This window comes from Mustelus asterias, unplaced genomic scaffold (assembly GCF_964213995.1).
Source record: "Mustelus asterias unplaced genomic scaffold, sMusAst1.hap1.1 HAP1_SCAFFOLD_663, whole genome shotgun sequence".
Lineage (NCBI taxonomy): Eukaryota > Metazoa > Chordata > Chondrichthyes > Carcharhiniformes > Triakidae > Mustelus > Mustelus asterias.
In genome coordinates this window covers 189,482-215,438 of record NW_027590612.1, presented here as the reverse complement: position 1 = coordinate 215,438, position 25,957 = coordinate 189,482, and the positions used below count along the sequence as shown (strand labels likewise).

The window sequence follows — 25,957 nt, the reverse complement described above, 5'->3', positions numbered from 1 at the left end:
TGGCCCCTCCCCCCCCTCCCATCACTCCCCCTCCTCTCTCCCCAATCTAATAGGGCAGTTCATTTGTGGCTATTGCATGATTCGTGAAAAGCACAACATTAATCTCCCATTTTTATATCTCCAGCAGCTGGTTGAAGATTGCTTTTTATTCAAACAGGATTCTGCAGCTGCCAGTCCGTTTTATATACTGCACCTGCCAACCTCGTGTGATTTGTCAGCTTAGCTCTGTCTTAGTTGACCGTCGCTGCTCTGTAGATTGTCTTTTAACTGCTGCTTTTCCTGTACATATTTCAGCATTACACAGGAACAGATTTCTCTCGGATAACACAATGGCAGAGTAGGAAGCACCGCACCATTTGTGTTCCAAGCCCCTCCAACTGGATACACTCAGAACTCTGGCATGGGTACCATAGAAACCGTACAGTGCAGAAGGCGGCCATTCGGCCCATCGAGTCTGCACCGACAACAATGCCACCCAGGCCCTATCCCCGTAACTCCACAATTTACCCCGCTAATCCCGCTAACCTATGCATCCCGGGACATTGACGGACAATTTTACATGGCCAATGCACTTAACCTGCACGTCTTTGGACTGCGGGGGGGAAACCGGAGCACCCGGAGGAAACCCACGCAGACACGGGGAGAATGTGCAGACTCCACACAGACAGGGCGGCGCAGTAGCACAGTGGTTAGCACTGCTGCTTCACAGCTCCAAGGACCTGGGTTCGATTCCCGGCTTGGGTCTGTGTGGAGTTTGCACATTCTCGCCGTGTCTGTGTGGGTTTCCTCCGGGTGCTCCGGTCCCACAGTCCAAAGATGTGCGGGTTAGGCTGATTGGCCATGCTAAAAAATTGCTCCTTAGTGTCCTGAGATGTGTAGGTTAGAGGGATTAGTGGGTAAATATGTAGGGATATGGGGGTAGGGCCTGGGTGGGATTGTGGTCGGTGCAGACTCGATGGGCCAAATGGCCTCTTTCTGCACTGTAGGGTTTCTATGACAGTGACCCAGGCCGGGAATTGAACCCAGGTCCCAGGATCTGTGAGGCAGCAGTGCTAACCACAATGCCACCGTGCCTGTACCTATTAGCAATCCCCCCCTGCTCGAAACCCTGTCCCCCATGGGTGTTGAAACTCATCAGAGTTTCATATCTTCCATGATTTTTGAGATATGAAAGATTCTTCGACAGCGCCTTTCAAACCCACGACCACTTCCATCTAGGAGGACAAGGGCAGCAGATACATGGGGAACACCACCACCTGCAAGTTCCCCTCCAAGCCACTCCCCATCCTGACTTGGAAATATATTGGCTGTTCCTTCGCAGTCGCTGGGTCAAAATCCTGGAATTCCCTCCCTAACGGCATTGTGGGTCGACCCACAGCACGTGGACCGCAGCGATTCAAGAAGGCAGCTCACCACCACCTTCTCAAGGGCAACTAGGGATGGGCAATAAATGCTGGCCGGCCAGTGGTGCCCATGTTCCACAAATGAATAAAAAAGGAATCCTATGATTTTAATTATTCTTGAACCCAATATTACAACATTTTTTGATCTCGACCCTTGCGCGCTTAAAATTAATCCATGTATTTTTAAAAATTAAATAAATGCTTGATTTGATTTATTATTGTCACATGTATTGGGATACAGTGAAAAGTATTGTTTCTTGCGCTCTATACAGACAAAGCATACCGTTCATAGTGAAGGAAAGGAGAGAGTGCAGAGAATGTAGTGTTTCAGTCATAGCTAGGGTGTAGAGAAAGATCAACTTAATGCGAGGTCAGTTCATTCAAAAGTCTGACAGCAGCAGGAACGAAGCTGTTCTTGAGTCGGTCGGTACGTGACCTCAGACTTTTGTATCTTTTTCCTGACGGAAGAAGGTGGAAGAGAGAATGTCCGGGGATGCGTGGGGTCCTTAATTATGCTGGCTGCTTTGCCGAGGCAGCGGGAAGTGTAGACAGAGTCAATGGATGGGAGGCTGGTTTGCGTGATGGACTGGGCTACATTCACGACCCTTTTGTAGTTCCTTGCGGTCTTGGGCAGAGCAGGAGCCATACCAAGCTGTGACACAACCAGAAAGAATGCTTTCTGTGGGGTGCATCTGTAAAAGTTGGCGAGCGTCGTAGCGGACTTGCTGAATTTCAGAGTCGAGTTTGGCACTTGTACTTGCACAGGGGAAACTTTTTCGCTTTCTGAATCCTTCAGAAGTCTTTTCCGCTTTCAAAAATAAGCGATGTCTTTCTGAATCTATTTCTGATGGAAAATTCCGAGTCTGCCTGGTGGCACAGCTTGTTAGTGGGAGGAGAGGTGACGGGACTTGCAAGTCGCTTCTTCAATCTCATCCTTGCAAATGGAAAAAAAATTTACAAATTAAGCTGGAATTTGTTAGGTGCGAGGACACACTTTAAAATGTCTTTTCTTCTTTGAAGTTTGCTAAGAAACTGACCCGACCTTGCTTGAAACATGCAGAGCTATTTAGTAGTTATTTTCAGTTATTTATGTTGAGCACAGCTAATGGATTAATGCTACGATTACAAATGGAGCTGAGGTGTTTGCGTGCGAGTGCTGAGGGGAGCTGAGAAAACACCTCCAGTTCTTGACGCCACAAGTTAAATTGTGGTGGAAGTGCATTTAATTTACTTCGTTGTTAAAGGTTGCACAGCTCGCAGGGGCGATGTTTAAAGTTTATTTATTCGCGTCACGAGTAGGCTTACATTAACACAGGTGGCCTGAACATCCAAGCTCTAATATATTCATAGTAAGTAGCCTCACAACACCAGGTTAAAGTCCGACAGGTTTTTTTTGGTAGCACGAGCTTTCGGAGCGTTGCCCCTTCATCTCCACTCACCTGATGAAGGGGCAGCGCTCCAAAAGCTCGTGCTACCAAATAAACCTGTTGGACTTTAACCTGGTGTTGTGAAACTACTTACTGTGCCCACTCCAGTCCAACGCCGGCAACTCCACAAATCATAACCTATTCATAGAGGTTATTTTACAGAGGATGGCGGCACAGTGCTTAGCACCGCTGCCTCACAGCCTCAGGGACCCAGGTTCAGTTCCTGGCCTTGGGTCACTGTCAGTACGGAGTCTGCACGTTCTCCCCGTGGTCTGCGTGGGTTTCCTCCCGGTGCTCCGGTTTCCACCCACACTCTAAAGATGTGCGGGTTAGGTTAATTGGCCGTGCTAAATTGCCCGTTAGTGTCAGGGGGATTAGCAGGGTGAATGGGAATAGGGCCTGGGTGGGATTGTGGTCGGTGCAGACTCGATAGGCCGAATGGCCTCCTTCTGCGCTGTAGGAATTCTCTGATTCTATTCTATTCTATGATTCTAACACTGCAATGAAGTTACTGTGAAAATCCCCCAGTCGCCACACTCCGGTGCCTGTTCGGGTAACACTGAGGGAGAATTTAGCACGGCCAATGCACCCTAACCAGCACGTCTTTCGGACTGTGGGAGGAAACCAGAGCACCCGGAGGAAACCCACGCAGACATGGGGAGAACGTGCAGACTCCACACAGACAGTGACCCGAGCCGGAAATCGAACGTGGATCCCTGACGCTGTGAGGCAGCAGTGCTAACCACTGTGCCACCGAGGGGCATACATGTAAAAGATGGTGCGCTGCGCTGTTGGAGATACCAGGCCGGACTTTCGTGATTTGAGGAGAATTGCATAGTATCTATGCATATAAACTGAGCATTTCTTTCCTTGCTGCAGCGCAGTTACTCCAGGTGTGATTGACAGGGGGAAACCAGCCTTTTTAAAATTCATTTATGGGATGTGGGCATCGCTGGGTAGGCGAGCAATCATTGCCCATCCCTCTTTGCCCTTCAGAAGGTGGTGGTGAGCCGCCCTCTTGAATCGCTGCAGTCCATGTGGTGTAGGTACACACACAGTGCTATCAGGGAGGGTGTTCCAGGATTTTTGACCCAGCGACAGTGAAGGAACAGTTGATATATTTGTAAGTCAGGATGATGAGTGGCTTGGAGGGGAACTTGCAGGCGATGGTGTTCCCATGTATCTGCTACCCTTGTCCTTCTAGATGGGTTTGGAAGGTGCTGCCGAAAGAATCATGGTGAGTTCCTGCAGTGCATCTTGTAGATGATCCACGTGGCTGTCGGTGGTGGAGGGAGTGAATGCTTGTGAATGGGGTGCCAATCAACCGGGGCTGCTTTGTCCTGGAGGGTGTCGAGCTTGTTGAGCTTTGTTGGAGCTGCACCCATCCAGACAAGTGGAGAGTCTTGTATCACACTTGCAATTATCTTCAGTGGTCACTAAATGCCTACTTTAAAGTTCATAGAATCCCTACAGTGTGGAAGGAGGCCATTCAGCCTATCAATTCTGCACTGACTCTTCGACAGAGCATCTTAACCAGGTCTACTCTTCACCTCATCCCCGTAACCCTGTATTTATCCCGCTAATCTCCTAGCCTAGACATCTTGGGACACTAAGGGACAATTTAGCATGGCCAATCCAGGTAACCTACACATCTTGGGACACTAAGGGGCAATTTAGCATGGCCAATCCATCTAACCCGCACATCTTTGGAGTGTGGGAGAAACCGGAGCACCCGGAGGAAACCCAGGCAGACACTGGGAGAACGTGCAAACTCCACACAGACAGCCACCTGAGGCCGGAATAGAACCTGGGTCCTTGGCACTGTGAAGCTGTCACCTATGTACTGTGCCACCGTGCCGCCTCTAAGTCCTCTGTAAAATAACCTCTATGAATATGTTAGAGCTTGGATTTTCAGGCTTTAATGTGCAAGTGTCAGGGGACTAGCTAGGGTAAATGCATGGGGCTGTGGGGATAGTGGGATTCTGGTCGGTGCAGACTCGATGGGCTGAATGGCCTCTTTCTGCACTGTAGGGATTCTATGTGAGTGCAGGATGGAGGCTTGGAGTAACTAGTTTTATGTCCGTATTCCTCAACGATTTGTATAAATCTTAATTTGCTGGTGGATCTTAGCATTTTAATTTGAAACTTTTTCACTTGGCTTTAAAACAATCTTCTCCAGACTGTTGAAATTCCGATCGGACGTCGCAGCCAACAGGGAATATCGGGAAAATGGGATTGAGTTATCCTGAGGGCCAGTTTGAGATGGGGTGTGGGTTGGAGCGCATGACTTGAAGCTGTTGAGAATTTTAATGATGTTCTCCTTTCCTTACAGATACATCTACAAGCTCTGCCCATTCAATAAAGTGGCACAGAAGCCAAAGCACGGGGGTTCAGAAACAAGCCTCGGGTAAGATCATGGTCGATTGGATGTTCCTTGACTCTTTTTATTACATTCTCGCGCATTATTCGGTTTCTACCCCCCCGGCGTCAAAATTCATTTATATTGTGCAATTAACATGATGAAATGTCCCAGGGTCTTTGCAGAAGCATTATGCAATACAGAGGGCCACTCAGCCTCCTAACAAGATACTGGACCTGATGACTTGGTCAGAGAAGTAGATTTTAGGGAGTGTCTTAAAGATGAAAAGTGAGTTAGAGTTAAGCAAAAGTTAAACATTTATTTATTAGTCACAAGTAGGCTTACATTGACACTGCAATGAAGTTACTGTGAAAATCCCCGAGTTGCCACACTCCCAACGCCTGTTCGGGTACACTGAGGGCGAATTTAGCACAGCCAATCCACCTAACCAGCACGTCTTTCAGACTGTGGGAGGAAACCGGAGCACCCGGAGGAAACCCACGCAGACATGGGGAGAACGTGCAAATTCCACGCAGACAGTGACCCGAGACCAGAATTGAACCCGGGTCCCTGGCGCTGTGAGGCAGCAGTGCTAACCACCGTGCCGCCTTAGAAGAATGAGAGGCAATCTCAACATTGAAACCTCCAGAATTCTGAGGGGCTTTGACAGGGTGGGTGCTGAGAGATTGTTTCCCCGCTGGTCGGGGAATCTATAACACAGTGGCACATTCTCAGGATCTGGGGCTGATCATTTAGAATTGAGATGAGAAATTTCTTTACTCAAAGGGTTGTGAATCTTTGGAATTCTCTCCCGCCAAGGGCGTGGGAATCTATTTAAGGCTGTGGGATTGACGGATATTTGGTGTCTTGGGGAGGGAATTAAGGGATATGGAGAGCGGGAGGGAAAATGGAGTTGAAGCCCAAGAGCAACCATGGTCATGTTGAACGGTGGAGTAGACTCAATGGATCATATTCTTGCTCATTATGTTCTCGAAAGACCAAAGTGGGTGATAACGCGCCAGGCTCAGAAGCAAAGGGTGAGTCCAGAGATTGTAAATGGCCACAGCAAATAGAGGGGAAGAGTGAGCCATGACAATGCAGTGAAGGCTCCCTCACCTCGGAGTATGATGGAAGATCCCAGGAGGGTGGACCATCCTGCCGGCTATACTACGTTAAGAACATAAGAACTAGGAACAGGAGTAGGCCATCTGGCCCCTCGAGCCTGCTCCACCATTCAATAAGATCATGGCTGATCTTTTCGTGGACTCAGCTCCACTTACCCGGCCGCTCACCATAACCCTTAATTCCTTTACTGTACAAAAATGTATCTATCCTGGCCTTAAAAACATTCAATGAAGTAGCCTCAATTGCTTCACTGGGCAGGGAATTCCACAGATTCACAACCCTATACTGTGTAAAGCCGCCTGGATGAGCCTCTGCCCAAGTGATGAACTGTGCCAGATAGAGACTGAAAAATACATTAATTCCACCTAACAATGCTCCAAATTTCTGTTCTGCCTGCCATTGGGGTGCTATGTAATGATTTGATTTGATTTGATTCATTATTGTCACATGTATTGGGATACAGTGAAAAGTATTGTTTCTTGCGCGCTATACAGACAAAACATACCGTTCATAGAGAAGGAAAGGAGAGAGTGCAGAATATAGTGTTACAGTCATAGCTAGGGTGCAGAGAAAGATCAACTTAATGCGAGGTAGGTCCATTCAAAAGTCTGATGGCAGCAGGGAAGAAGCTGTTCTTGAGTCATTTGGTACGTGATCCCAGACTTTTGTATCTTTTTCCCGACGGAGGAAGGTGGGAGGGAGTATGTCCAGTTATGTTGGCTGCTTTTCTGAGGCAACGGGAAGTATAGACGGATGGGAGGCTGGTTTGTGTGATGGATTGGGCTTCGTTCACGTCCCTTTGTAGTTCCTTGAAGTCTTGGGCAGAGCAGGAGCCATACCAAGCTGTGATACAACCAGAAAGAATGCTTTCTATGGAGCCTCTGTAAAAGTTGGTGAGCGTCGTAGCGGACATGCCAAATTTCCTTAGTCTTCTGAGAAAGTAGAGGTGTTAAGAACATAAAAACATAAGAAATAGGAGCAGGAGTAGGCCATCTAGCCCCTCGAGCCTGCCCCGCCATTCAATAAGATCATGGCTGATCTGACGTGGATCAGTACCACTTACCCGCCTGATCCCCATAACCCTTAATTCCCTTACCGATCAGGAATCCATCCATCCGTGCTTTAAACATATTCAGCGAGGTAGCCTCCACCACCTCAGTGGGCAGAGAATTCCAGAGATTCACCACCCTCTGGGAGAAGAAGTTCCTCCTCAACTCTGTCTTAAACCGACCCCCCTTTATTTTGAGGCTGTGTCCTCTAGTTTTAACTTCCTTACTAAGTGGAAAGAATCTCTCCGCCTCCACCCTATCCAGCCCCCGCATTATCTTATAAGTCTCCATAAGATCCCCCCTCATCCTTCTAAACTCCAACGAGTACAAACCCAATCTCCTCAGCCTCTCCTCATAATCCAAACCCCTCATCTCCGGTATCAACCTGGTGAACCTTCTCTGCACTCCCTCCAATGCCAATATATCCTTCCTCATATAAGGGGACCAATACTGCACACAGTATTCCAGCTGCGGCCTCACCGCAAGTTGGTGGACTTTCTTGATGATAGCATGAATAGCAAACGTTAGCCAGATGCCTGTAAGGAAAGTGGTGCTTTAGATCTTGAATAACAAGAGTATATATTTGACAAGGTAGTGAAAGTGAATCCCCTATATTTTTGTCGTAACAACCAGTTTTCTTTTTGTCAACTACTGTTTCAATCCTATTTTTCTTAAAATGCCCTGACATTTAACTGTCCGGGGTATCTCAAAATTGCTTTGAAAAGGGTGTTAAATATTTAATAACCTACTTTCATTATCACTCCTTAGCTGAACAATCATTAAAGCTGAATGATTTCTTCCTGCTTCTGTTGACTTGTGTAGGATGATTTCCAAGACGCGTAAAAGAATCTATTATCTCCTGAGCCGTTTACAAAGAGAAACCTTTGGATATTTCGAGCACAGAGTCTTAGCATAAAACAGGCGAGGAAATCAATGCAAAATCTCAATTCCGAATGCCACGGGAGGGGATGCCTAGTTTGGAGCGCTTTGCATTTCCAGTGTGGACAAGCTAGTGACTGGTTGTCATCTTAAATACTATCCTCAAAGCAAAAGAGCAAGAGAGAGAAGCACCAAAAATAGTACCAAGAATCGCCAAGGACAGTGACAAAAGCATTGCCACCTATTGTGACCCGTGGCCTATAGTGGAACTAAAGAACAGCTGTTGAAATCTGTAATTATGAAAAATTGATGATAACGCCTAGCATCTGGGTAACTGCGGAGGTTTACGTGACAGGAGGAGGCCATTCAACCCGTCGTGTCGGTGCTGGCTCTCTACTGGAGCCGATCCAAAACGAATCCTTCCAACCCCCACCTCTCTTCCCGCAGCCCACATCTTGAGCTGTTGTGTTATTTATTGAGGTACGGCATTTGAACTGAGTGGCTCACTTGGCCATTTCAGAGGGGCAGTTTAAGAGTTAAATGACATTGCTGTGGGGTCTGGAGTCACGTGTCGGCCAGACCGGGTAAGAACATAAGAAATAGGAGTAGGCCATCTAGCCCCTCAAGCCTGCTCCGCCATTCAATAAGATCATGGCTGATCTGATAGTGGGTTCAGTTCCACTTACCCGCCCGCTCCCCATAACCCTTAATTCCCTTAATGGTTAAAAATCTATCTGTGACTTAAACACATTTAACGAGGTAGCCTCTACTGCTTCATTGGACAGAGAATTACAAAGATTTACCATCCTCTGGGAGAAGAAGTTCCTCCTCAACTCTGTTCTAAATTGACTCCCCCGTCTTTTGAGGCTATGCCCCCGAGTTCTTGTTTCCATTGCAAGTGGAAATAACCTCGCTGCTTCTACCCTGTTGGGCCCCTTCATTATCTCATATGTCTCTATAAGATCCCCTCAACCTTCTAAACTCCAATGAGTACAGACCCAATCTACTCAATCTCTCCTCATAAGCTAACCCCCTCATCTCTGGAATCAACCTGGTGAACCTTCACTGTACCCCCTCCAAAGCTGATATATCCTTTCTTAAATAAGGGGACCAAAATTGTACACCGTACTCTAGGTGCGGCCTCACCAGTTCCCTGTACAGTTGCAGCAAGACCTCCCTGCTTTTATACTCCATCACCTTCGCGATAAAGGCCAACATTCCATTTGCCTTCTTGATTACCTGCTGCACCTGCAAACTGAGTTTTTGCGATTCATGCACAAGGACCCCCAGGTCCCTCTACACAGTAGCATGTTGTAATTTTTCACCGTTTAAATAATAGTCCATTTTACTATTATTCCTTCCAAAGTGGATAACCTCACACTTACCAACGTTATACTCCATCTGCCAGACCCTTGCCCACTCACTTAGCCTATCCAAATCTCTCTGCGGACTCTCTGTGTCCTCCACGCAATTTGCGTGAGGGCGGTAGATTTCCTTCCCTAAAGGACATTAGTGAACCAGATGGGTTTTCACAACAATCGGTGATAGCTAACATGGTCACTATGACTGAGACAAGTTTGATATTCTAGATTAGTGACCGCACTTCAAGCTATCTCAAACTTTTGTATCTTTTCACTGATGGAAGAAGGTTGAAGAGAGAATGTCCGGGATGCGTGCGGTCCTTGATTATGCTGGCCGCTTTCCCGAGGCAGTGGGAAGTGGAGGTGGAGTCGAAGGATGGGAGACTGGTTTGCGTGGGTTTCCTTCGGGTGCTCTGGTTTCTTCCCACAGTCCAAAGACGTGCTGGTTAGGGTGCGTTGGCCGTGCTAAATTCTCCCTCAGTGTTACCCGAACAGGCGCCGGAGTGTGGCGACTAGGGGATTTTCACAGTAACTTAAGTGCAATGTAAGACTACTCGTGACGCTAATAAATAAATGAATTCACATTGAGAACCTTCACCCGAACTGGGAAGTGTTCGCCCACTCTCCTCTCAAACGCAGGTCCACCTGCTGTGTCTCTCCAGTGTGTTCTGTTGCCTTATTCCTCCAAGTGGATCTTGGGGAGGGGGTTCAAGCCAAGAGTCCCACTTCCAATTCTTCCCTCGTACAACGTAATTATTCACGTAGGCATACGCAGTTTGATTTGTAGACTGTGGACAAAGAAATTGCTTCAGTCGCAGCGTCCAGGGCTGTGCGCCCCAAACTTTATCTCCACCCCCCCCCCCCCCCCCCCACCCCCCCCCACCCGGCATGACCCCATTTTCAATGCCCCGGACTTTGTTTGCTCAATTCTGCAGCAAACATTTTGGGTCGGGTGGGGGGGTGGTGCGTGGACGGTTCGAGAGTTGTTGAAAGAGGAGAGAGGATTGGGGGAGGGATGAAGGCAGGGGGGAGGCTTGGGAAGGAAGGGTGGGGGAGGAGAGGATTATTTTAGTTTCTGACGGGGGTGGGGAGGTGGCAGAGAACAGGAGTCGAGCGTCGTGGGGGGCGGGGGGGAGTTGATGAAAAGGCAGGTTTCCTGCAAAGAAAACAAATACCTACGTTTTGCCGTCTCCTTTTTACAGCAATCAGGCTGGCCAGAAAGAAAAAGCGAGGTCAAAAAGAGAAGATGCTGGAAAATCTCAGCAGGTCTGGCAGCATCTGTCAGGAGAGAAAAGAGCTGACGTTTCGAATCCAGACGTCCCTTTGTCAAAGCCCAAAGCAGATGTCAGCTTTGACAAAGGGTCATCTGGACTCGAAACGTCAGCTCTTTTCTCTCCTGACAGATGCTGCCAGACCTGCTGAGATTTTCCAGTGTTCTCTCTTTTGGTTTCAGATTCCAGCATCCGCAGTAATTTGCTTTTATTAATAAGAAGCGAGGGTTTGAAGGGGGTCTCACAGCTGTCAAATCTCGGTCTGACTGCGCTGCGCCACAGCCTTTGCTGCTTCTGAGCTCCACGATCGGACGAGGTCCACAGTTTGGGAAGTCCTGGCATCAGAAGTGCTCAGTCAGCATTTAATCTGGTTGATTGTTGGAACCGCGCTCATTGTTCCTATTCCTGGTGAATTCTTGCTGATCATTTCATTTGATTTTTTGCAAATGTTGTCTAGTCTTTGACTGAAAGAACTTGTGCTTGGAGGGGGCGGTGGGTTATGAGTGGGCAGGGCCTGGGGGTGAGTGGGTGGGGGCTGGGCAGGGCTTGGGGGTGTGTGCAGGTGGTGGGTGAGTGGCGGGGACTGGGGAGTGTGTGCATTGGCGGGGCCTGGGGTGTGAGAGAATGGGTGGGAGGGAGTGGGCAGGGCCTGGGGGTGGGGGGGGAATTGTGTTGGGGGGTGGCTGGGGGGATTGTGTCGGAGGGCTGGGGGGGGGTGGTGTGTGCGTGCGTGCGTGCTTGGGTGTGTGTGCGTGCATGCTTGGGTGTGTGTGCGTGCGTGCTTGGGTGTGTGTGCGTGCGTGCTTGGGTGTGTGTGCGTGCGTGCTTGGGTGTGTGTGCGTGCGTGCTTGGGTGTGTGTGCGTGCGTGCTTGGGTGTGTGTGCGTGCGTGCTTGGGTGTGTGTGCGTGCGTGCTTGGGTGTGTGTGCGTGCGTGCTTGGGTGTGTGTGCGTGCGTGCTTTGGTGTGTGTGCGTGCGTGCTTTGGTGTGTGTGCGTGCGTGCTTGGGTGTGTGTGCGGCGTGCTTGGGTGTGTGTGCGTGCTTGGGTGTGTGTGCGTGCGTGCTTGGGTGTGTGTGCGTGCGTGCTTGGGTGTGTGTGCGTGCGTGCTTGGGTGTGTGTGCGTGCGTGCTTGGGTGTGTGTGCATGCGTGCTTGGGTGTGTGTGCGTGCGTGCTTGGGTGTGTGTGCGTGCGTGCTTGGGTGTGTGTGCGTGCGTGCTTGGGTGTGTGTGCGTGCGTGCTTGGGTGTGTGTGCGTGCGTGCTTGGGTGTGTGTGCGTGCGTGCTTGGGTGTGTGTGCGTGCGTGCTTGGGTGTGTGTGCGTGCGTGCTTGGGTGTGTGTGCGTGCGTGCTTGGGTGTGTGTGCGTGCGTGCTTGGGTGTGTGTGCGTGCGTGCTTGGGTGTGTGTGCGTGCGTGCTTGGGTGTGTGTGCGTGCGTGCTTGGGTGTGTGTGCGTGCGTGCTTGGGTGTGTGTGCGTGCGTGCTTGGGTGTGTGTGCGTGCGTGCTTGGGTGTGTGTGCGTGCGTGCTTGGGTGTGTGCGTGCGTGCGTGCTTGGGTGTGTGCGTGCGTGCGTGCTTGGGTGTGTGCGTGCGTGCGTGCTTGGGTGTGTGCGTGCGTGCGTGCTTGGGTGTGTGCGTGCGTGCGTGCTTGGGTGTGTGCGTGCGTGCGTGCTTGGGTGTGTGTGCGTGCGTGCTTGGGTGTGTGTGCGTGCGTGCTTGGGTGTGTGTGCGTGCGTGCTTGGGTGTGTGTGCGTGCGTGCTTGGGTGTGTGTGCGTGCGTGCTTGGGTGTGTGTGCGTGCGTGCTTGGGTGTGTGTGCGTGCGTGCTTGGGTGTGTGTGCGTGCGTGCTTGGGTGTGTGTGCGCGTGCTTGGGTGTGTGCGTGCGTGCTTGGGTGTGTGCGTGCGTGCTTGGGTGTGTGCGTGCGTGCTTGGGTGTGTGTGTGCGTGCTTGGGTGTGTGTGTGCGTGCTTGGGTGTGTGTGTGCGTGCTTGGGTGTGTGTGTGCGTGCTTGGGTGTGTGTGTGCGTGCTTGGGTGTGTGTGTGCGTGCTTGGGTGTGTGTGTGCGGGCTTGGGTGTGTGTGTGCGGGCTTGGGTGTGTGTGTGCGTGCTTGGGTGTGTGTGTGCGTGCTTGGGTGTGTGTGTGCGTGCTTGGGTGTGTGTGTGCGTGCTTGGGTGTGTGTGTGCGTGCTTGGGTGTGTGTGTGCGTGCGGGCTTGGGTGTGTGTGTGCGTGCGGGCTTGGGTGTGTGTGTGCGTGCGGGCTTGGGTGTGTGTGTGCGTGCGGGCTTGGGTGTGTGTGTGCGCGTGCTTGGGGGTGTGTGTGCGCGTGCTTGGGGGTGTGTGTGCGCGTGCTTGGGGGTGTGTGTGCGCGTGCTTGGGGGTGTGTGTGCGCGTGCTTGGGGGTGTGTGTGCGCGTGCTTGGGGGTGTGTGTGCGCGTGCTTGGGGGTGTGTGTGCGCGTGCTTGGGGGTGTGTGTGCGCGTGCTTGGGGGTGTGTGTGCGCGTGCTTGGGGGTGTGTGTGCGCGTGCTTGGGGGTGTGTGTGCGCGTGCTTGGGGGTGTGTGTGCGCGTGCTTGGGGGTGTGTGTGCGCGTGCTTGGGGGTGTGTGTGCGCGTGCTTGGGGGTGTGTGTGCGCGTGCTTGGGGGTGTGTGTGCGCGTGCTTGGGGGTGTGTGTGCGCGTGCTTGGGGGTGTGTGCGCGTGCTTGGGGGTGTGTGCGCGCGTGCTTGGGGGTGTGTGTGCGCGTGCTTGGGGGTGTGTGTGCGCGTGCTTGGGGGTGTGTGTGCGCGTGCTTGGGGGTGTGTGTGCGCGTGCTTGGGAGTGTGTATGTGCGGGCTTGGGGGGGTGTGTGTGTGCATGCGTGCTTGGGGGTGTGTGTGGGCTTGGGGGTGTGTGTGTGTGCGTGCTTGGGGGTGTGTGTGGGCTTGGGGGGGTTGTGTGTGCGTGCGGGCTTGGGGGGGTGTGTGTGTGCGTGCGTGTGGGCTTGGGGGTGGGTGTGTGCGTGGGTGTGGGCTTGGGGGTGTGTGTGGGTGAGTGGCGGGGGATTGTGCTGGGGAATGACTGGGGGGATTGTGTCGGAGGGCTGGGGGTGGGGGGGGGGCGGGGGTGTGTGTGTGTGGGCGGGGGGGAGCTGGGACAAAATTAACCAAATTAACGTGGGACCAGAGGAACAGAAATAGGTTATTCTACCCATTCCACCTTTCCGTTTCAACTGATCTTGACGTCAGCTGGAGGTGAGAGGGAGCTGGTTCGCTCGGTTGGCCAAGTGGCTGGCACGTGGATCGATACATTAACGCTAATTTCTTTCCTCATTTTGTTTGTGTGCAGCATATGGGGCTCGTGGGCTGGACCAGAACACAGCAGGTTTAGTGCGATGAAGTATGAACATGGAACAGGCTGTTGGCAGGGACCAAGCAGGTCTACTTTGGTGAGTACCTTTAGGCTTGTAACTGTGCAGTATGGGTGGATAGTGCGTCATGTACATCAGGGGCAAGAAGTCGCGATTTTGTTTCTCGTCGGTTGGGTGACGTTGTGGCTCAGTTGGGTCTCTGGGGTGGAAGGCTTCGAGTGCGAGACCTTGCCTGGACCTGAACGCGTCGTAGAATACCTACAGTGCAGAAGGAGGCCATTCGGCCCATCGAGCCTGCACCGACAACAATCCCACCCAGGCCCTATCCCCGTATCCCTACATAGAATCATAGAATCATAGAAACCCTACAGTGCAGAAGGAGGCCATTCGGCCCATCGAGTCTGCACCGACCACAATCCCACCCAGGCCCTACCCGCTAATCCATACTAGTCCTCTGACATTAAGGAACAATTTAGCATGGTCAATCCAACTAACCCGCATATCTTTGGAGTGCAGGAGGAAACCGGAGGAAATCCATGGGGAGAACATGCTGACTCCAAAAGCCGGTCACTCGAGGCTGGAATTGAACCCAGTCCCTGGCGCTGTGAGGCATCAGTGTTAACCACTGTGCCACCGTGCTGCCAATGTAATCCAGGTTACTACCTCAATGTAGTACTAAAAGATATCTCCTTTGATTAAGGTTGTTTCTTGCGGGCTATACAGACAAAGCATACTGTTTGTAGAGTACATAGGGGAGAAAGAAAAGGAGAGAGTTGCAGAATATAGTGTTGCAGTTACAGCCAGGGAGTAGAAAAAGATCAAGTTAATATATGGTAGGTCCATTCAAAAGTCTGACGGCAGCAGGGAAGAAGCTGTTCTTGAGTCGCTTGGTACATGTCCTCAGACTTTAGTATCTTTTCCCCGATGGAAGAAGGTGGAAGAGAGAATGTCCGGAGTGCGTGGGGTCGTTGATTACGCTGGCTGCTTTTCCGAGGCAGCGGGAAGTGTAGACAGAGTCAATGGATGGGAGGCTGGTTTGCGTGATGCACTGGGATACGTTCACAACACTTTGTAGATTCTTGTGGTCTTGGTCGGAGCAGTGGCCATACCCCAAGCTGTGATACATCTGGGGTGGGGAGGGGGAGGGGGGATGGGGGGGTTTGGGGGGGGGAGGAGAGGTGGAGGTGGTGAACAGATGGACACAATGTGATTCATGCCAATGTGTAAGCTTGAAGCTGGCTGCAGGAGTGTGGCTTTAATATTGTTTTAATTGGCAACAGGTTAAGCTGTCCTGTGGCAAAGAGACGGCCGTGCTGTCCACCTCGGAGCCCAGCCGCTGTGAATACCTGATGGAGTTTTCCACTCCGGCTTTCTGTCAGGAGGAGAGCTATGGGGAGGGCACAGACCATGATGAGCTGTGAGGGTCGGCCCAGCGGACTGTACAGGTGAGCCAAGCTTCCCCCAGACCGCCGGAGTTAACCCTGTATCCTTCCTTCACCCATTTTCCTTCCGGGCGATTGTTTCTTTTCCTCGTGCTTACTCCTTCTCGTGCTGCTGTTGTTGAGTACCTTCATGTGTCTGCAGAGCAGTTCAGGAAGGTGATGTTCTTGCTGACAGATCACCAGTATCACCTCAAAATGGCTGGCTAGAAATCATGAAATACCTACAGTGTAGGAGGAGGCCATTCGGCCCATCATGTCCACACTGATTGGTCAACAGAACATTTTACCCAAGCCCCTCCCCCGTCTGCCCAGTAACCTCACATATTTACCCCACTAATCCACCTAACTTGCACATCTATGGACACTAAGGGGCAATTTAGCATGGCCAATCCCCCTAACCTTCACGTCTTTGGACAGTAAGGGGCAATTTAGCATGGCCAATCCCCCTAACCTTCACGTCTTTGGACAGTAAGGGGCAATTTAGCATGGCCAATCCACCTAACCTACACATCTTTGGAGTGTGGGAGGAAACCGGAGCACCCGGAGGAAACCCACGCAGACACGGGGGAGAACGTGTACCCGCCTCTACTACTACCTCTGGCAGCTTGTTCCAGACACTCACCATCCTCTGTGTAAAAGAAATTGCCCCTCTGGACACTATTGTATCTCTCCCCTCTCACCGGTACTTGATGGTTTGAGTTATAAGGAGAGGCTGGATAGACTAGGACTTTTTTCCTTGGAGCATAGGAAACTTAGAAATCTATAAAATAATGAGGGGCATAGAACAGTTAGATGGTCAACATTTTTTCCCAGAGATAGGGGAGTTTAAAACTAGAGGGCATAGGTTTAAGGTGAGAGGGGAGAGACACAATCGGGTCCAGAGGGGCATTTTTTTCACCCACAGGGCGATGAGTGTCTGGAACGAGCTGCCAGAAGCAGTAGTAGAGGCGGGCACAATTTTGTCTTTTAAAAAACATTTAGACAGTTACATGGGTAAGATTGGTATAGAGGGATATGGGCCAAACGCGGGCAATTGGGAGCTTAGTGGTTTAAAAGAAAGGGCAGCATGGACAAGTTGGGCCGAAGGGCCTGTTTCCATGCTGTAAACCTCTATGACTCTAAAAATCTACAGATGACCATGAAACCATTGTCGATTATCGGAAAAACCCATCTGGTTCACTAATGTTCCTTTAGGGAAGGAAATCTGCCGTCCTTACCTGGTCTGGCCTACATGTGACTCCAGAGCCACAGCAATGTGGTTGACTCTCAACTGCCCTCCAAGGGCAACTAGGGATGGGCAATAAATGCTGGCCCAGCCAGCGACGCCCATGTCCCACAAATGAATAAAAAACAGGATTCCTGTCTGATCCCAGTGACAGAGAGAGAACGGCACTGCATGATGGAATAATTTACTTGGCTATTGTTCTAAAGAAAAAAAGAATTTCTTTGCTGTTTCATGCATTGACTTCTGATTTTGGATATTTTTTTTCCCCCGTCCAGGTTGTCGGAACCTCTCTGTGAAGAACTGAATGCGATGAGTTTTATTCTGGGGCCTGCAGCACTGCTCACCCAGCAGGCACCACCTCCCTCACGGACCACCTTTCTTATTTTTAAATTGATGCCCTCCCCTGAGGGCAGTTTTCCAAAATGATATCTTCCTCTCTTCCCCACCCTGCTTCCAACTCCCTGAGAATATCTGGTCAGACCTCCCAATATCAGCCACTTGATACTAAACTGCAACTCGACACATTTCTCTTTTTAATGCTACAGTCTTTCTCTCTTTCTCTCTCATTTGCTCACATGCTCTTCCCCCAATTAACGCACGCGCCCCCATGCTCTTCCCCCCCCCCCCCACCTCACACGCGCCCCCATGCTCTTCCCCCCCTCGCATGTGTGCCCCCATGCTCTTCCCCCCTCGCGCGCACCTCCATGCTCTCTCCCCCCCCCCTTGCACGCACCTCCATGCTCTTCCCCCCCCTCGCGCGCACCCCCATGCTCTTCCCCCCCCTTTGCGCGCACCTCCATGCTCTTCCCCCCTCGCATGTGTGCCCCCATGCTCTTCCCCCCCTCACGTGCGCACCCCCATGCTCTCCCCCCCCCACCCTTGCGCACGCCTCCCGTGCTCTTCCTCTGTCTCGCTTGTACGCCCCATGCGCTCCCCCTCTCGCGCGTGCGCCCTGTGCTCTTCCCCCCCTCCCCCACGTGCACGCCCCGTGCTCTTCCCTCCCCTCTCGCACGCACGCCCCGTGCTCCCCCCCCCCCCATGAGTGCTCTTTCCCCACCTCGTGCACGCGCGCCCTGTACACATCCCCCCCCCCCCCCCCCACCGCACGCACGCGCCCTGTTATCTTCCCCACCTCGTGCGATGTTACGCAAACCCTGATGTGACCAACTCATATCTTTGCCGAAGTGGTTGAATTTTGTTTCTCGAAAGCTCTTTCCCTATTCGCCCGCCTTTCCATTCCCGAAACGTTTTGACTTCCCTCCCCCCACAAAACCCCTCTCCTATCCTGAGCGCGCTCAACCTCCTCAGTCCTCCCTCGATGGGAGCCCCGACGCAGTTGGGTAAACAGGTGTTAGTGTGGCTGGCTGGATCAGGGTGGAGTGAAACAGATCTCTGGGTGCGGGTCTCCTTCCCTCCTCGCTGCCCCCCAGGGGCAAATGTTTCTTCTTCTTCTTTTGCCCCTTTGCTGTTGTGTGATAACAGTCAGAAACCTTTTGAGGATATGATGTAATAATAAACGGGTGGTCCTGCTGACTCTGATTTTACGGTGGAATGGGATTTGGTCTTGGGAATTTGTTGCTGAAATCTGCTTCTCACGTGGTCTTCGGAGTTCCCCCCTCCCCCTCCAAACTGGGCTATCGCACCCCCCCCCCCGCCCCCCACCCACCCTCCCCGGGAGCCTTGTATTCACGAATTAGCTGTCGTACTCCTCTCCTTCTCTGCGACCAAACAATTGTGTCTTAAAAATTTTTGAATAGGATCATTGTACTTTTTTTAAAACTCCGATACGAACTTGTCTTTCCAGAGGTCACCGAGCATTGCCAGTGGTTGATCCAGGGGTCACCGAGCATTGCCAGTGGTTGATCCAGGGGTTACCGAGCATTGCCAGTGGTTGATCCACGGGTCACCGAGCATTGCCAGTGGTTGAGCGCCTGTCTTCCCTGTCAGCTCTTTACAATCACTCTGCCGCCGTGATCCGGTTAAAATTGCCGAGTGTTAGACAAAATACCTTTGTGGTGACGAATGAAAAATAAACTGGTGGATGAAGCTGGAAAGAATAATGTGTGTGTTGCTTTTGCTTCTCCAGCATCCTCCCCTGCGCCCCCCCTCCCCCCTGCCCCCCACTCCCTCCCCCGCTCCCTCCTTCCCCCCCCGCTCCCTCCTTCCCCCCCTCGCTCCCTCCTTCCCCCCAACTCCCCCCTCCTCCTCCCCCCCCCCCCCCCCCCCCAAAGATCCTGAGACAGCACCTTCCAAACCCACGACCACTTCCTTCTAGAAGGACAAGGGCAGCAGATACCTGGGGAGCACCACCACTCTGCAAGATCCCCTCCAAGCCACTCACCATCCTGACTTGGAAGTATATCGGCCGTTCCTTTGCAGTTGTTTTCTCCCTAACGGCATTGTGGGTCAATGTGGACTGCAGTGATTCAAGATGGCAGCTCACCACCACCTTCTCAAAGGCAACGAGGGATGGGTAATAAATGCTGGCCTAGCCAGCAATGTCCATGTCCCACGAATGAATAAAAAACACCAGCCAGTCAGCACTTCCAACCGATATGTTCAAACAGGTTGTTGTTTGTTAGATTGGAGATGTGCTAGGCCACGCCAGAATTGAAGGAAGTTTCGTCAACCGTTTATTGCACTCAGGACCCGCAGGTGCATCTCACTGAGGCTGCTCCTCTTCTGGCCCGCCACTTCCTCTTGTTCAGGTCACGGCAACAGTCACCGACAGTGTCTTGGTAAAGTACAGGAGGCGGCATTACTGTGTTTGGAGAGCCTAGGCCCGCAACGGTTCAAGAAGGCAGCTCTCCCACAATACCAAGGGTGATGAGGAGTGGGCAACAAATGCCGACTTAGCCAATGATGCCCACATCCTGTGGAAGAATATTTTAAAAGGGAAGACTAACGGGAGGAGGATGATCACCACGGCTGGAGAAGAAATGTAAGAGCCCACTGTGAGGCCCACCCAACATCCACCCTGCCAGGAGACATAGGCCAATGGAAGTTCCCCACTTCACAATCATAGAATCCCAACAGTGCAGAAGGATGTCATTTGGCCCATCGAGCCTGCACTGGCAACAATCAACCAGGCTCTATCCCCTTAACCCCATGTATTTATCCTGCTAATCCCCCAAAACTATGGGGCAATTTAGCATGGCCAATCCCCTACATCTTAGGACATTAAGGGACAATTTCGCAGAGCCAATCCATCTAACCTACACATCTTTGGACGCTAAGGGGCAATTTAGCATGGCCAGTCCACCTAACCCGCACATCTTGGGACACTGAGACACAATTTAGCATAGCCAATCAACCTAAATTGTAACATCTTTGGATTGTGGGAGGACCCAGAGGAAACCCACGGCAGACATTGGGAGAACGTGCAAACTCCACAGACAGTGACCCGAGGCTGGAATCGAACCTGACTCACTGATGCTGTGAGGCAGCAGTGCTAACCACTGCGCCATGCTTGAATTGCTGATCTTACCCCAGAGTTGCTCAATGGAAAATTCCCTCGAGTTCAGAGAGGAATAATGAGTGATCTTATCGAAACAAGTGGCTTGTAAGGGTAGGTGTTGCTCTGGTTCCTCGCTGGAATCTCGATCTAAGGGTCACAGGCTTTAGAATAAGGAGTATCACTGACAGGCAAGCGTGGGTAGCTTGAATTGCAGGCAGGTTAATATAGGAGAGAGAATTCTGGTCCCCCGCCCCCGAACCGTCTCACCTTTTCAAATGAAGAAGCATTTTCCGATATTCCTCAGACCGGCTTCGCTCAATGTTAAAGTTTATGTCCCCTTCGACCGGTCTTCCCTGACCAGAGGAAATCAAGAACAAAGGACAGTCCAGCACAGGAACAGGCCCATCGACCCTCCAAGCCTGCGCCGATCATGTTCCCTGCCTAAACTAAAACCGTATCCACTTACAGAGTCCGTATCCTTCCATTCCCATCCTATTCATGTATTCGTCTAGTTGCCCCTTAAATGCCGCTATCGTACCCACTCCCACCACCTCCCCGGGCAGCGTGTTCCAGACATTCACCACCCTCTGTGTAAAAAAACTTGCCTCGCACATCTCTAAACTTTTCCCCACACACCTGAAACCTATGTCCCCTCGTACTTGACTTTTCCACCCTAGGAAAGAGCGTCTGACTGTCCACTCTGTCCATGCCACTCATAATCTTGTAAACCTCTATCAGCTCACCCCTCAACTTCTGTCGTTGTAGTCAGAACAAATTGAGTTTATCCAACAGGGCCGGCACAGTGGTTAGCACTGCTGCCTCACAGCGCCAGTGACCCGGGTCCGATTCCCAGCTTGGGTCACTGTCTGTGTGGAGTCTGCACATTCTCCCCGTGTCTGCGTGGGTTTCCTCCAGGTGCTCCGGTTTCCTACCACATTCTGAAAGACGTGCTGGTTAGGGTGCATTGACCCGAACAGGCGCCGGAGTGTGGCGACTAGGGGAATTTCACAGTAGTTCATTGCAGTGTTAATGTAAGTCTTACTTGTGACTAGTAAATAAACTTTAACCTCTCTTCATAGCTAATACCCTCCAGACCAGGTAATAATCTTGGAAACCTCTTCTGTACCCTCTCCAAAGCATCCACATCCGTCTGGTAGTGTGGCGACCAGAATTGTACTCAATATTCTAAATGAGGCCTAACTAAGGTTCTGTACAGCTGCAGCGTGACCTGCCAATTTTTAAAGTCAATGCCCCGACTGATGAAGGCAAGCATGCCGTATGCCTTCTTGACTACCTTATCCATCTGTGTTGCCACTTTCAGTGATCGGTGGTCATGTACCTGCCTGTCAATACTCCTAAGGATTCTGCCATTTACTGTATAATTCCTACATGCATTGGACCTTCCATCATTCTCTCTCTTCCTACCCCGTCAAATCCTTTAATCATAAACAGTTCCAAGTATATCACCCCTTCATTTACAAGCTGAGCTGTGGTGTTGCATCCCCTTTTGCAATTTCTAGAGTGAGACAAGTGCACCGTAATCCAAAGGCCCAGGTTAATGTTCTGGGGATGTGAGTTCAAATCCCACCACGGCAGCTGTTGAAAATTAAATTAATAAAATCTGGAATTGAAAGCTAGTCTCAATAATCGTGACCACGATTGTCTTTAAGTTTAAGTTTATTTGTTCATGAGGTTGAGGCTGTGGTTAAGAAGACGTATGGTGTACTGGCCTTCATCAATCGAGGAATTGAATTTAGGAGTCGTGAGATAATGTTGCAGCTATATAGGACCCTGGTCAGACCACACTTGGAGTACTGTGCTCAGTTCTGGTCGCCTCATTACAGGAAGGATGTGGAAGCCATAGAAAGGGTGCAGAGGAGATTTACAAGGATGTTGCCTGGGTTGGGGGGCATAGGTTGAGTGAGCTCGGCCTTTTCTCCTTGGAGAGACGAAGGATGAGGGGTGACCTGATAGAGGTGTATAAGATGTTGAGAGGTATTGATGGAGTGGATAGTCAGAGGCTTTTTCCCAGGGCTGAAATGGTTGCAACAAGAGGACACAGGTTTAAGGTGCTGGGGAGTAGGTACAGAGGAGATGTCAGGGGTAAGTTTTTCACTGAGGGTGGCGGGTGAGTGGAATCGGCTGCCAGCAATGGTGGTGGAGGTGGATTCGATAGGGTCTTTTAAGAGACTTTTAGATAAGTACATGGAACTTAGTAAGATAGAGGGTTATAGGTAAGCCTAGTAATCGCTAAGGTAGGGACATGTTCGGCATAACTTTGTGGGCTGAAGGGCCTGTATTGTGCTGTAGTTTTTCTATGTTTCTTACATTCACACTGCAATGAAGTTACTGTGAATATCCCCCAGTTGCCACATTCTGGCGCCTGTTTGGGTACACTGAGGGAGAATTTAGCATGGCCAATGCATCTAACCAGCACGTCTTTCAGACTGTGGGAGAAAACTGGAGCACCCGGGGTGAACCCACACAGACACGGAGAATGTGCAAACTCCACAGACAGTGACCCGAACTGGGAATTGAACTCGGGCCCCTGGCGCTGTGAGGCAGCAGCGCTAACCACTGAGCCACTGAAAAATGTATCTGATTTACTCAAGTCCTTCAGAAAAAGAAATCTGGAAATCTACTGTCCTTACCCGGTCTGGTCTACATGTGACTCCAGACCCACAGCAATGTCTCTCTGAAATAGCCAAGTGAGCCACTCTGTTCAAGAGCAATTATTTGCTGGCTAGGCCAGTGACAGACACGTCCCATAAAATAATAATTGTAAACGTTACCCTAAAAACTGAGGAGATAAGTTGGTGTCTGTGTGGGTTTCCTCTGGGTGGTCCAGTTTCCTCCCATGGTCCAAAGATGTGTAGGTTAGGTGGATTGGCCATGCTAAATTGCCCCTTAGTGTCTAAAGATGTACAGCTTAGAGGGATTAGTGGGGTAAATATGTAGGATTACGAGAATACAGCTGGGGGAGGGGGGGAGGTAGGGGTGGCCCTGCATAAGATACTCTGTCAGAGAGTCGGTGCAGATTCAATGGGCCGAATGGTCTCCTTCTGCACTGTGGGGATTCTGTGATTTAACCCCCAGCCCCACCATCCCCTTGAATCATTTGCAAGGGCGTTTACCCAACAGGTTTTCGTCAGCTCGATAATTTTCTCTGCTGAGGTTTCTCAAGTGGAGAGTTGCAAATTAGCAACAGTTACGGAGCGTGGGGGGGGGTGCAGTTTAACACCACCATCTCGCTCGCTGGAAAGCTACTGATTATTGTCACTGCCTCAATGGTAGTCATCCCTTGGGATTAACCCGAGTAAAGAGAAAATAATTGAGTTACCATGGGTACAAGAGGTTCTGCAACTACAGGATGTGCCATCCGCACAACTCCTGTGAAGGATCCAAAGTTAACGTAATAGAGGGGTTATCGCTAGACGTTTGTTTGTCTGAGCTTTGCAATAAACTTGCTGTCAAAAACAGTCAGTGGTGAGCCATGAGTTAAATTAACTTTTAGATCTTTTTTTCCTCTCTCTATCCTGAAGTGCTGAGGCGGTGGATACTGTTTCCACTCTGGTACCCCAACCAAGAGGTCATTTTGTGTCCGTGTCTCTTCCCTCCCCCCCCCCCCCAGAAGACATTGGCTGGAACTGTACCATTTCGCCCACCATGGAATTGGAACGGACGAGGGTCCGCCATTCCAAAGATGTGCGGGTTAGGTTGATTGGCCATGCTTAAATTGCCCCTTAGTGTCCTGAGATGTGTAGGTTAGGGATTAGTGGGTAAAATATGTAGGGATATGGGGGTAGGGCCTGGGTGGGATTGTGGTCGGTGCAGACTCGATGGGCTGGATGGCCTCTTTCTGTACTGTAGGGTTTCTATGAATGGAAATCTCCATCGACCTCGGGTGGGAATTTCTGGTCTCGCTCGAGCGAGACAATACAATCCCGCCCATTGTATTTGTGCCACGGGTGGCACAGTGGTTAGCATTGCTGCCTCACAGCACCAGGAACCCAGGAGTTCAATTCCCGGCCTTGGGACACTGTCTGTGCAGAGTCTGCATGTTCTCCCCGTGTCTGTGTGGGTTTCCTCCGGGTGCTCCGATTTCCTCCTACAATCCAATGATGTGTGGGTCAGGTTGTTTGGCGATGCTAAATTGACCCTAGTGTCAAGGGGGTTAGCAGGGTAACTATGTGGGGTTGCAAGGATAGGGCCTGGGTGGGATTGTGGCCAGTTCAGATGCATGGGCCAAATGGCCTCCTGCACTGTAGGGATTCTATGATTCTTCTGAATCTTTTCCTCACTTGGTACGCACTGAGCACTTTGGGTGTACTTGTACTGTGTATGCATTGCAGCGGTTTAAGATGGCAGCTCACCACCACATGCTGTGGCGCGGCATGATCGCACTGTAGTTAGCACTGCTGCCTCACAGCACCATGGCCCCTGGTTCGATTCCCGGCTGGAGTCACTGTCTTTGTGGAGTCTGCACGTTCTCCCCATGTTTGCGTGGGTTTCCTTCAGATGCTCCAGTTTCCTCCCACAGTCCGAAAGATGTGCTGGTTAGGGTGCATTGACCGTGCTAAATTCTCCTTTAGTGTACCTGAACAGGTCTCGGAGTGCGACGATAGGAGGATTTTCACAGTAACTTCATTGCGGTGTTAATGTAAGCCTACTTGTGACACCTTGGGAAGGTGACGGTCCAGTGGTATTATCGCTAGACCATTAATCCAGAAACTCAGCTAATGTTCTGGGGACCCGGGTTCGAATCCCTCCACGGCAAATGGTGGAATTTGAATTCAATTTTAAAAAATCTGGAATTAAGAATCTACTGATGACCATGAAACCATTGTCGATTGTTGGTTCCCTTTAGGGAAGGAAATCTGCTGCCCTTGTCCTGTCTGGCCTACATGTGACTTCAGGCCAGCAATGTAGTTGACTCTCAACTGCCCTCAAGCAACTAGGGATGGGCAATAAATGCTGGTCTAGCCAGCGACACCCATGTCCCATGAATGAATAAAAAGTAAACTTAAGCAGTACATTAATACATGTGACAATATAAATCAAATCAAAAATTCCATCTATTGCTGCAACTCTTACCTGTGCTATCAAACACAACAGGCCTGTTTATAACTCGCAGAAAGCCCACACGCTTGGGGTTAAACGTGAGTCTGAACGAGTCCAATACTCTACTTTCCAGCCTCCTGCTTCACAGTCTCCAATAAACCAGCCTGTCCAAAGCTCTGCTGACCTTGTCAAGTTCCCTTGCTCAATTTGGCCCCAGATCCTAATTTGAGGAAGTCTCGCCCTCCGTGTTTAAGCGCATTCTCGCATTCCCTTTCTCTGAATTTTCCATTCTCCAATCTGTTGAACCGTCCGCCCCACCATTGGCTATGTCTGTAACACTACATTCTGCACCCTCTCCTTTCCTTCTCCCCTATGTACTCTATGAACGGTATGCTTTGTCACTGTATCCCAATACATGTGACAATAATAAATCAAATCAAATCAAAGTAATTGTAGATTTGGAGGTAGGAAGTTAGAATTTACTGTTTGTGAAATTGTAAAATGCTAGGGTGGGGGAGCATTGCATGGTCCCGTTAAAAGGTGGTGCTTTTTCTGT

The 25,957-nt window shown here is 50.7% G+C and overlaps 1 protein-coding gene across 1 annotated transcript in view; it reads left to right on the top strand.

Annotated features, from left to right (window-relative positions):
* Positions 1 to 17,504, top strand: part of LOC144487242 (glucosidase 2 subunit beta-like) — a 34,181-nt gene extending 16,677 nt beyond the window's left edge. Inside the window, exons 4-7 of the mRNA XM_078205324.1 lie at positions 5,163 to 5,237; positions 14,195 to 14,294; positions 15,497 to 15,661; positions 17,159 to 17,504. Of these exons, the coding sequence (XP_078061450.1) occupies positions 5,163 to 5,237; positions 14,195 to 14,294; positions 15,497 to 15,637 (316 nt within the window). The 3' untranslated portion in view covers positions 15,638 to 15,661; positions 17,159 to 17,504. The remainder of the gene's footprint in view (positions 1 to 5,162; positions 5,238 to 14,194; positions 14,295 to 15,496; positions 15,662 to 17,158) is intronic.
* The last annotated feature ends 8,453 nt before the right edge of the window (positions 17,505 to 25,957 follow it).